This window comes from Lemur catta, chromosome 6 (assembly GCF_020740605.2).
Source record: "Lemur catta isolate mLemCat1 chromosome 6, mLemCat1.pri, whole genome shotgun sequence".
Lineage (NCBI taxonomy): Eukaryota > Metazoa > Chordata > Mammalia > Primates > Lemuridae > Lemur > Lemur catta.
Window position 1 is genome coordinate 61,175,199 of NC_059133.1, and position 12,662 is coordinate 61,187,860.

Below are 12,662 nucleotides of genomic sequence, written 5' to 3' on the forward strand. Positions count from 1 at the left end.
ACTAATTTGTGCTGTGCACCCACAAGAACCTGCTTTAAATTTCCATGCCAATTTACAACCCCCATACTGTACTAGGCAAGGTTAGTGGCTACTGAAAATACCACCAGGACAGGGCTAGCTAAAGACACATTTGATAGCGTCTTAACTATACAAAAAAAGACACTGTACAGTTTAAAAAAAATCTTACACAGCCTTACATTTCAATTTTTTTCTTTAAAAGGAGTGAGTTGTGTACGTGGGAGTTAAATGCTTTATAGACAAGGAAAAAAACTGCGCTAGAACCAACTTATTCATCATCATCTTCTTCATCTTCCTCCTCTTCATCTTCCTCATCTTCCTCCTCTTCCTTCTTTTTCTTGCATTTTTCAGCCTTGACAACTCCCTTTGTTGCTGCATCAGGCTTTCCTTTAGCTCGGTATGCAGCAATATCCTTTTCGTACTTTTCCTTCAGCTTTGCAGCCTTCTTTTCATAAGGCTGCTTGTCATCTGCAGCAGCGTAATTCCACATCTCTCCCAGTTTCTTTGCATCATCACCAATGGATAGGCCAGCATGTTCTCCTTTGATTTTAGGGCGATACTCAGAACAGAACAAGAAAAAGGCCGAAGGAGGCCTCTTGGGTGCATTGGGATCCTTGAACTTCTTTTTCGTTTCCGCTTTAGGAACCATATAGGTTTTCGTTTCTCTTTCATAACGGGCCTTGTCCGCCTTTGCCATATCTTCAAACTTTCCTTTCTCTTTAGCAGACATGGTCTTCCACCTCTCTGAGCACTTAGAAAACTCTGAGAAGTTGACTGAAGCATCTGGGTGCTGCTTCTTGTGCTCCTCCCGGCAAGTTTGCACAAAGAATGCGTATGATGACATTTTGCCTCTCGGCTTCTTAGGATCTCCTTTGCCCATGTTTAGTTATTTTTCCTCGGGGAGGCACAGAGTCGCCCAGTGCCCGTCCGGCTCTCACTTGCCCCGGCGCTGTCTCTATGGAGCTCAATGTACTACAATCCTTTGATGTTTCTTGACTGTGATCTGAACAAATTGTCTGTGAATTATAACTGGAGGGTTTTCTTATTAAGACACCATGTCCTATCCCTGGCATATGAAAGCAACCATTCTCTGGGGTGTAAGAAATCCAGTGAAACCTTTTGCAATGCTAACATGGGGAGCTTAGATGAAACCCAGCGTTCCAGGGCAATGAGGTGCTCTGCAGATGTTACTGTGTATAGAATACAGGCAGTAAATATACAAGGGCTGTCCGGAAAGTAGCCAGCCACGTAACTGTTCTCATTACATTAACTATATTTATATATTTAAATACAAACTTAATTTATTTCTCTTCCAAAATTTTCTTGTTCCTCTTTCAATGGGAAGCCTGGCCCTCAGGGTTTTCTTACTTCAGTGATTGTCACAGGGTAGGTAGGAGTGGGATAGGACAGGATAATAACAGGGAAGCTGCCTGAAGTCATGCTATTTCTCATGTTGCGTGAAAGCCTAAGTTTATTTAAGAAATTGTGCTGGCTACGTTGGACGAAGAGGAGAAAAGGGATGCTTTAAAGGGCAAAAAGAGAAGAAAAGCTGTAGTTATGAGGGCAGAGGAAAGAAAGAACGTGGTCTCCAGGGCAGAGAGTAAAGAAGAAACATACAGTAAGTTGAACAATTGCTCCCCAAACCCCATTAAAATGTCAGTAAAGGAATTTAAAAATGTGTAAGCCCATAAGGACAAAGAAAATAGAAGAGGAGACAAGAAGAGATGAGAGATATTAATGAAATTTTAGAGGATGGAAAGCAAATGGAAAAGTTGTAACTAAGTGATCAGATGAGAGATAACTGAGGCCTACCTTGTCTTAGAGAGAGAGAACCAAAAGAAATGGGCAGTTCACGCCGTAGAATCAGGGCAAGTCTTAGAATTAGAGGCACCAGGTCGTTGAGGTGGGGGGTAGGGCTGAACCAAGAGGACTGGTGAATGTTTACATAAGAAGCCATTAGACTCCTGTTCCCTTCTTCTCCCTGGTACAGCTGGCCTGCTACCTCCTCCCTACCCTGGCAGGAAACTGATGGTTTATTTTCTCAAGAAACTGAACTAGAAAAGACAGTAGGGAGGTGCTGGAAGGAATATAAAAAGGTGAGGTAGAGGCAGAAAGGTAGCAGGCAGGAGAGAAGCACTTGAATCTGTTGGAAGGTTTGCCTGCAAAAGCCAGGCTTGAGGACTGAACAATGAAGAAACACTGTCAGAAACCTACACAGTGGCTTGGGACAGGTCAAGAAAGCCTGTTCCCAGGAAAAGTGGCAACAGTGGTCCTCAGAGAATGTGATTAGTGCTAAGCACCTTCAAGCTGAGTAAGAACAGAGAAAGAATTTCCAAGTTACAGTTGAAATAATGAGTTTTCTTACATTCAACTTCTGCAAGCATAACTGGGTTAGGAAAGAATGAATGACCTTCATGTGCAAAGCACAAAAGGAGAACTATGAGTGCTGAGTAAACCTAAGAAAAAATGTTCAGACTCACATATGATCAAAGGGGATGCATGTACGATGAGATGTCCGTTTCCATTTCAATTAAAAATTAGCAAAGAATAGGAAGAATGAGAATACCTAGTGCTGATCAGGGTGTGTTGACCAGGCATAGTGCTGGAGGGAGTATACTATTTGAAGAAAGTGATTTGACAATATGTGTCAACAGTTTTGAATATGTTAATTCCTTTTGCTCATAAATTCTGAGAATCTCACCTAAGGAAATAACTAGAAATGTAAATAAATATGAATGATAAAAGATGTTTAACATTCATTATCTGTAATAACTAAAAAATGTAAACAAACTAAATGTTTAACAATAACAATCAAGTAAATTTTGTTACCTTGCTGCAATGAGATATTATGCAGCCATTAAAATTTATGCTTACAGAGATTGTAAATTTGAAATATTGATGCAATCATATGTAACAGCATAAACATTTGTATATATAGTATGCTCTTAATTATGTAAAAGAAACCTGCAAAAAAATGCTCGAAGGAAACATGTCAAAATATAACAGTTACTATGCATGTTTGGATTATAGATTTTTTTTCTTTTTTACAAAGAATCTTTATTGAAATTTTAAATTTTCTAAATAGATTTTTTTTTATTGGCAATCAGTGCCTTTGGAGAAAATCTGAAAAAAATGGCTATTATATTTTTTGTTAATCAACTTCAAACTCATCAGGGAAAACAGACATAATGAATTTATAGAGGTGCAGTATTTTCAAATCTGAATTTCTGCTGGGGAATGAGTAAACAAAGTATGGTAAGCAGATGCTTCTCCCCAAGATTTTCATGTTCTAATCCCCAGAGCCTGTGAATACGTTAGGTTTCATGGCAAAGGGGAATTAAAGTTGCAGATGGAATTGAAGTGTCCTAATCAGCTGACCTTGAGATCGGGAGATTAACCTGGATTTTCCTGGTGGGCCCAATGTAATCACCAGGGTCCTTATAAGTGCAAGATGGAGGCAGAAGAGAGAGAACCAGAGAAATGGCAATGTGAGAAAACTTGGCCTGATATTGCTGGCTTTGAAGATGGAGAAACGGGGCCATGAGCCAAAGAATGTAGGTGATCAATAGAAGCTTAAAAAGGCAAGAAAACAGATGCTCCCAAGAGCCTCCAGAAGGAACCAGCCTGCTGATACCTTGATTGTAGCCCAGTGAGAGCCATTTTGGACTTTTGACCTTTAGAACTGTAAGTTGATAAATTGTGTTGTTTTTACACCACTAAGTTTGTAGCAATATGTTACAACAGCAATAGGAAATGAATACACAAACTGTGCTGCCATCATTATGACAGAAGCCAGTATCACCACTAAAATGGCAAATATGGGGCCATTTACATAGTGATTTAGAGTGTACAAAATACTTTCAACATGCGTTAGTTCATTTGATCCTCACAGCAATCTAGAGCATTCATTTTGTTCTGTCCTCACCAGTGTGCTGTCATTGCCCTCTGGCAGCTGTTGGGGGCAGCAACAATGGGAGCAACAGGATTTCCTGGTTACATCTAGCAAGAGAGAGGGAAAAAACTGTCCTCCAACCAGGGAATAAGAATCCATCTTTTCAACCTACCAGAGCCAATTAGTTCAACTATCCACAGGTGGTAGTGGCATGCCAGGATGATTGGCTTCCATCACACACCTGGACCAGTCACTCCCAAAGAGACTGAGTGATTTAAGACTAAATCCTGGAGCTGGAGGAGAGGCTAGCATTCCCTAAAGCACGGGCGATGCATAGGAAGGAGGAAAGGGTTCAATCTGATTTACTATTCATCATAGACTATGCACCTGTCTGCTGCTTAAGCTCAGTCCAGGTACTAAGTACTTTTCTGGGTGCTAGGGATAATTTACCTTTCATTTGATGAGGGAATATTTTTACAGCTTAAACTCAAAGCCTCCTCCAAGGAACAATGTGTTATTGCTTCTACTGGTGGCATTTCAAGGTCTATTACACCTGGATGGGGTGATATTTGAGAGCAAGTACCTGACAGCCCCAATATCACATTCTACAAGCCCTCTCCTTCCACAGTGCCTGCGACCAACCACAAGATCCCCGTGAGCAGAAGTGTGCCCTCTAGGAGAAGGTATTCACTTCCACAATGTGCTACAAAATGGATGCCAAATTTTCTTCTAGAAAGCTCTATCCTTCACTACTAGAAAGACTGAGACTACCCTTGGTGAAACTACCAGTCTATGTTTAGAAAGTTGGTTGGACATCTTGGAAACACCTCAGAAATATTTTGGAAACCTAAAATTGTTTGGAAATATTTTGATTTGGATTATTTGGAAATTGCTTGGAATATTTGGAAATACCCCAATGCCACTAGAAATATTTAAACAAGTCATGAGGCAATTGGTACTCTTTTATCTCTTAATTCTGGGTGTGTCTTTCAAGGTGTTTCTGAATGAGATTAATATTGCATTTAGTAGACCAAGTAAAGAAGATTGTCCTACCTAATATGAGTGGGTCTCATCCAACCAATTAAAGACCTGAATAGAACCAAAAGGCTGTGTAAGAGGCAACTCTGTCTGCCTGACTGTTTGAGCTGAGACATCAGTCTCTTCCTGCCCTTGGACTGGACCTACACCACCAGCTCTCCTGAGCTTGCTGACTGCAGATCACGGAACTTCTCAGCCTCTATAATTGCATGGGCCAATTCCTTTTATCAAATCCCTGTATATCATTATCCTAATATTTAATATATATTCTATTGGTTCTATTTTTCTGGAGAACCCTGACTAATCCACCTTGGGAATAACTAAATGTTAATAAAAAGTGTCAGTGAGAAAAATAGGTTCAAACCCCAAATAAGCTAATTTGATCTTCTCAGTTTCCTCTAGATTATTCTGGAGGTGGCTGTACTCCGACATGCAACGATGTGGGTGCAATGCACCTGGGATGAAATAGCTGATGCTTTTTTGGAAAGCAAGAAAAGATGTGTTAGTGCTTAGGGTGCTTTGTCTACCAGGGCTTAGCTGAAACCTGGACTAGAGGTTCAGTCAGATCCCAAGGGCAGGGCTGGGCAGGGAGCTGCTCCGTAGGTACTGAGGAGATGAGCCCAGAGTGTCTGTGGACTGTTTTGTTTTTTAATAGACTTTTTAAAGAGCAGTTTTAGTTTACACAGCAAAATAGAGAGGAAGGGATGGAGATTTCCCACATGGCCCCTGCCCCAACGCATGCATAGTCCTCCCCACCGACTGGCGTGACGATGCATGTTTCCACTCTTTCTCTTTATATCTGCTCATTATCGTCTCAACAACCATCATGGCCACGAATTACGTTTCAATGCCAAGGTTGCACAAGATCCTCCTGGAGACAATGCGCTGTGGAAGAGAGGCTGGTCCTTCTACTCTATGTTGCTGTCCCCCCATCCCTCTGCCCCCTCCCCATCAATCCCCAGCTCTGCCCTCGCCACTCTGCAGGCCTCGGGAGGAGGTGGAAGCTTGCCCTTCTTTCCCCTGTCACTCCCAGGGTGGATGTAGTACGACCTCCCCTCCCTGGCGTGTGGAACCCAGATGTGGCCCTCCAGGGATGACTTTTGGGTTCTGCCACTGTGCCCTACGGGGCCCGCGGGGCTCACTGCCTGGTTGTGTTCCATTCTACAAACCCTGCAGTGCCCCTGATCCATCCCATAGGCTTCTTGCCTGCTTTTTTCTCCACCTGCCCCATGTGTAGAGAACCCTGCTGCTACTTAAGTACAGTCCCCCTGTGAGGACCCCAGCCGTCCCTGTAGCTATCCTTGAACCCTCATCTTCAGACGGGCCCTCTAGTGCCCTTGGACGTGGAGTACCTAGTCTCTGTGCATCAAAAAGTTGGGGAGACCACTTTATTATCATGCTTGTGCCTAAACTGAGGCCATCAGACCTCAAGCCTTTCCAGTGTGATCAAATGTCTTGAGTAGTAGGGTGGCTGGCTCCCGGCACCATCCTGCCTTCGGGCGTAGTGTACGGGCCTACCCGAGTCCTCCTGCCTGCCTGTTTTTCTGCAAGCACGGAGATAAGCTTGAAATAGTTGCCAAGAGGCTCCTGAAACACTATATAGTATTGGGAAAAAAATAGCATATCTCACAGGGTAACTGGCCCCCTTGTCTGTGTCCTCCTGGTGCTCTTCTGGAGGACCAAGGGTTCGTCATTGCTGGAAATAGGGATTTAAAACCTGCTGTGAGCAGTGAGGTAGCTGTGAGAGGTGAGGGCAAGGGACTGACATGCGCTGAGCAGCAGCCTCTTTTGCTGGGAGTTTTCTATCTTTTGAGTTTTAAAAATTTCACAGTGCCCACACAGGGCTATGGATACGATTATTTTATTTTGCAGGTGAAGAAAGTGAAATTCCAGGAGGTTGAATAAGGTAGGATGCAGTGGAGTCAGCACTCATACCTGCGTTACGCCAAAGCTCTAGCCTGTATTAGATGCGATTCTGCATTAGATGCATAAAAAACAAAACACAGTGCAGACTTTTAAGGCACTCAGTATTTATTAGTTGTTTATAACCTTCCTTCCTTGGAATTCTCTTTGTCTTGAAATGTAGGCTCCTCCTTTTCTGGCCAGAGGAGGTGATATATCGAACATGTTTCCTAGTAAGTGGTAGAAAAGTATTTTTACTGGCTGCTTCAAGATGGAGAAAAGCCCTGACCACACTCCAGAGAGGTCCATTTCTAGGTGCACTAGAAGTTTTTAGTAGTAAAAAACCTAACATGTCAGTTTTACACCATGAAGCCATTTTTGTCTCAGTATTATTTTGAGGTATAAGAAATAAAGTTAATGTACTATCCACACTTTCTTAGCTGGGGGAAGGGAACGCCTAGTGTGAATTTTATGGGCTTTACCTGAGAAAGAGTCAGCAAATAATCCTACATCAGAAAGGTAGCTTTCTTGTTTCCTGGCGGTGCCCTGCTGCCCCTATGAGTCTGTCCATGATCTGTGGAGGGTGTTGTCATAGGTGCCCATTCGGGGCTCACTGCCAGTTGGTAGCAGGTGTAACCGATGCAAAGGCCTCCCTACGCCGGCCGTATGTCATCAAAGGCTGTCTGCCTTTGAATTGATGAATCCTCAGTGAAAGCAGATGTACACTCTTTTCCAAGGCCTTTCCAAACAAGGAAAAACAAAGCCTTCTATTGATTAAGGTAAAGGTAAAATTTGTTTCACCTGGAGACAGTGGCTCATATTGTGTTTGTAATGAACATGATCTTCTAGCCTGGTGATTTTTAACCTTGGATTTCATATTCTTTTGAGAAGCTGTTGAAAGTTACTGACCTTTTATCCTAGAAAAAAATATGCGCATATGCACATCCAAACAAAATTCTGTACAGTTTCATGTGGTTCATGAAACTTCAGGGTTATGAGGATCCAACCTACCCCTCTCCCTATAAATATGTTATTTCATTTATGAGAACATAGTGCCTTCCTAAGCTTGTGGTAATATAATATGGAACATCATATTTACTTTGGCATTCATAAAAATGAAATCTGTCTGCGGTATTCTTAATCAGTTTAGAACTCTGCTGCCTAAAAATTCACTAAAAAGAACCATTGGCCATCCTTTTCAATAACTGAAGCATAGTAATTTAGGTTCCCCCCAATGTATTTTACTGTTAATATTTGCATTACCAGCTTGTTGCTACTCTGGTTCCAGCAGATGGGGGGGTGGTGGTGGTAGAAAAGGAAGAGGACTATGTATCAGAATCACCTGGAGGGATTTTCTTTTCTTTCTTTTCTTTTTTTTTTTTTTTTTTTGAGACAGAGCCTCACTCTGTTGCCCAGGCTAGAGTGCCATGGCGTCAGCCTAGCTCACAGCAACCTCAAACTCCTGGGCTCAAGAGAACCTCCTGCCTCAGCCTCCCAAGTAGCTGGGACTACAGACATACGTCACCATGCCCAGCTAATTTTCTCTATATATTTTTAGTTGTTCAGCTAATTTCTTTCTATTTTTAGTAGAGATGGGGTCTTGCTCTTGCTCAGGCTGGTCTCGAACTCCTGAGCTCAAAGGACCCATCCGCCTCGGCCTCCCAGAGTGCTAGGATTACAGGCGTGAGCCACCGCGCCCGGCCTGGAGGGATTTTCAAATTAAGCCTTCTCCTTTTCATCGTCCCAAGACCTGAATATTCTAGCATCCCTCTGTTGGGACTCCAAGTTCCAAACCAACCAGCAGTTTTTGTGATGCCTAGTGGCAATATGAACACTTTCTAGCAGAATGTAAAAACTCAATTACAATTTGGACGGTTAACTCTAAGGGTCCTAAGAGAGGGTAGATGATTCAGAGAAGTCACAGAATCAGAGAATATTAGAGTTGGGGAAAATCAACATAAACATTTTGATTGTGATTGGTAGCAAGAAGCACATTTTCCATCTTCATTCAGTCATACACACACACTGGAAACGACAGTTATACAAAACAATGCAATGGACTGCATCCTGGTTTTTCTATCCTATTCTACCCAAAAAGTACTATACTAGTTCCAAGCCACTAAATTTATGGTTTTGATTATAATTTGAAAAAACTGGTGTAGGCTAATGGTTTTCAAACCAAATTCCTGGGATTCTCTGATGAGGAGTCTAGAGCAGCCTGTGGAGGGGGGTGAAGGAGGTTAAGGGAAGGGATGAGGGAGGGCCACAGTGGGTTAAACTCCTGCTACCCCCTCCCAATCAGGGAAGCTTCATTCAAATTGTTGTAATGTATTGGGATTCTGTATAATTTATTTTGAAAACACCAAAAATTACTGACTTAATACCCATTTTCTACTTTACATATGAGAACTTTAAATCCAAGATTAGGTGACTTATTCAAATTAGGCCAGCAGTTAATGGCAGAGCACTACTCTGATGGTTTTTAATTTCATCATTCTTTTGTTTTTAACTTTAATTAATGTATGTATGTATTTGGTAAAAAAAGAAAAAAGTCAGATGGTTTAGAAGGACTTATGAAGGAAAGCAAAAATCTCCCACCCACCCTTTATCCCACCCCTCTGTCTGCTTCTGGTTTTAGATTTTCATAGCAATTTTCACAATTCAATATTATGTTTGCAGTTTATCACTTTTAGACAATTCTGTGGATTCCCCACCATGAAGGATGGGGGCTTGGTTTATCCTTATCTCACTGTCACCCATCTCCTTTTCCTCTCCCCTCCACTCATGTTCTACAGTTATATTAGTGTTTTAGTTCCACAATTGATTACCTATATTATTTTAAATAAAAAATGTAGCCCTCTTTTTTAATTATACCCTGATCTTCTCACCTTATTCCATTGCCTTTTTTTCTATTGCAACACTCCTACCACCTCTAAAAATACCACAACTAATACTGAGAAATTTTATTTGACAGTAAGATGAATAGTGTGATGTGGTTTCTTCAAAAAGTTAGAGAAACTTTACACTGTATTATTAGAGATACACAGTCTAGAAAAATAAGGTTTGAAATAGGTGGACCACAAGAGAATTTCCATAATACAAACACCACAATTACTGTCTGGTCCCTAGAAACCAAATACTTCACGTTTCTACTTTCCACCGCAGCAAACTATATACCTGTTCTGCAACGAAGAATAGAATGCAGACTAGTGAGTGAAAATTTGACATGTGTGATTTGTTCATGCAAATCTTATTCGACATGCTCAAAATAAGACAATTTTCTAGTGAAGAGCCCTCCAGAGGTGGATGGGGCTGCCAGGTAAGGTAGTGAGTTCTCCATTACTGTAAGTGTCCCAAGCATGGGCTAGATGGTAACTTGTCAAGGTTCTTGAAGAAGGGTAAATGGCCTTTAAGTTATTCTCAAGCCTGGGATTTTGTGATTATGTGAAATCAATGATATGTCTCACATGGTGAGCAAACTGTGCTAGATCATGCATTCTCAGTGGGGGCAGTAGATGAAAATTGGTTTGGGGCCCTTTGGAGGGCCACAATACATAAACAAATAGAAATGTATCTGTGGTATTAAAATTTTATGATAGGTGAGGATCAGGGGAAAAAGGTCTAAAAAGGCTGGAAGAAGAGCAGTACAGGTTAGGAGACACTGTACTAGACTTCTCATTAGGTCGTTACGTCCTAGTGTTATTTCTATCCCCTCCCTTGAGAGGTCTTCTCTGACCCTCATTCCTTTATATCCCTGTGTACAATGAGTAGCAGTCCTGGTCCCACAGCCCATTCTACCAGCTGTCTTAGAGGCAGGATGGGGAGAGGTGGTTAATAGATTTAGACTGGCACCTCTTTCTGGCACTTACTAGCTGTATGACTGTCCTTGTCAGGTCCTCTAGAGAAATAGAACCAATAGGATATATATAGATATGTGAATGGACTTATTATGGGAATTGGCTCACATGATTATGGAGAGCAAGGAGTCCCAGGGTATGCTGTCTGCAATCTAGAGAACAGGAGAGCTGGCGGTGTAATTCAGTCTGAGGATGAAGGTCTGAGAATCGGGTTAACAGGGGGACCTACTGTCCCAGAGTCTAAAGGCCTGAGAACCTGGAGGTCTGGATTCTGAGGGCAGGAGAAGATGGATGTTCCAGCTGCAGAATAGAGAATGAAGAAGCGAGCCTTCGTGAGGCAGAGGCCTTTTAGTTCTATCTGGGCCCTAAGTGGATCGGATGATGCCTGCTCACTTTGGTGAGGGCATATCTGCTTTACTCATCTACTGATTCAGATGCTATCTCTTCTGGAAACACCCTCACTGACATACTCAGAAACAATGTTTTGCCAGCTATCTGGGCATCCCCTGACCCAGTCAAGTTGACACATAAAACTAACTATTGCAAGTCTGCCCCTTGTCAACTTGTCACACATACCCATCTCTTTAAATCACATTTAATCTTCAAATAAAGACATCTAACATGATACAATTATTCTGTGCACAACCAAAAATGCATGAATCCCTTTCCCTGAAAAGGAAGTAAAGTTCATCCCCTGGATATGCTGTAACCTAAATACTATGATGTAAAATTAATACTTAAATACTGATATAAAGTCAATTCATCTGTCTTATGCTAAGAGACTATGGAAAGAAAATGAAGATATTTGCTTACTATATGTACATATACACAAGTGTACTTATAACAAAATAGGGAGGATATACTCATGACAATTAAAGTCCTTGGTTTTATATCTGGTCACCTGGTCATACCTGGTATTTATACCTTCTGCCTTCCACAAGCACCTCAGTTGGTCATGGTTCTTTACCTCGTGGGGTGATCCAAACCTTTATTCCTGAAGGGTCTGGGCTATTTGTAGTCTTTCCTGGGTTGGGCTTTTGTAGTTTTTCATTGGCCCTAATCACAGGGCATGGTGATACTAAGAGGTATCCTAAGGGATCTCCTGGACTCCAGACATGCTCTTCCTTACTTCCATTATGCAGTAGCAGTCCAATTTCCCCTTAGTAGTCTGCATCAGTCACCCCAGTCAGCACCATAACTCCCCTTTCGGCCTGTTGACTCAGAGGCATGAGGAGCCTTAAGTGGCTGGGTGGCAATCTTAACTTCCAGTTCAATTAGAATCTCTGTTGTAGCATTCCTGGTGGAAGCATTTTTCCCTCTGGAACTAAGACCTCTTGGCTAGCAGAGCATAAAGTCTTGGGAACAGGAAGCAAAGATTTTGCTAGTGGGTCACTAGGGGTAATAGTGAGTGGTGCCACTCTCATTTCCATCCCTTGATTCCTGGACCCATGAATCTTGACTAGGGGAGAAACAGCACTATATTATTGGATGCAGATTCAGAGCATATACTGCACTCTGGAGAACTTTGCCCCAGCTCTCCTAGATGGCACTGTAACTGAGTCTTCAAAAGGCCATTCCACTGTTCTATCAAGACAGCTGCTTTGGGATGGTGGCAACATGGTGAGACCAGTGAATTCCATGGACATGGGCCCGTTGCTGCACTTCTTTCACTGTGAAGTGAACTCCTTGGTCACAGGCAATGCTGTGTGGAATACCACAACAGTGGATAAAGTATTCTGTAAGTCCACGGATGGTAGTTTTGGCAGAAGCGTTGTGTTCAGGGAAGACAAATCCATATCCAGAGTAAGTATCCATTCCAGTAAGGACAAAATGCTGCCCTTTTCATGATGGAGGTGGTCAAGTGTAATCAATCTGCCACCAGGTACCCAGCTGATCACCCCAAGGAAGGGTTTCATATCGTAGGCTCAGGATTGGTCTCTGCTGCTGGCAGACCG

At 42.2% G+C, this 12,662-nt stretch overlaps 1 protein-coding gene across 1 annotated transcript; it reads right to left on the bottom strand.

Moving 5' to 3' along the window:
- Positions 1–269: 269 nt before the first annotated feature.
- LOC123639830 (high mobility group protein B1-like) lies at positions 270–991 on the bottom strand. Its single transcript, XM_045553972.1, has one exon. It carries the CDS (start codon positions 896–898, stop codon positions 287–289), a length of 612 nt encoding a protein of 203 aa, XP_045409928.1. The 5' UTR covers positions 899–991; the 3' UTR covers positions 270–286.
- Positions 992–12,662: the final 11,671 nt, after the last annotated feature.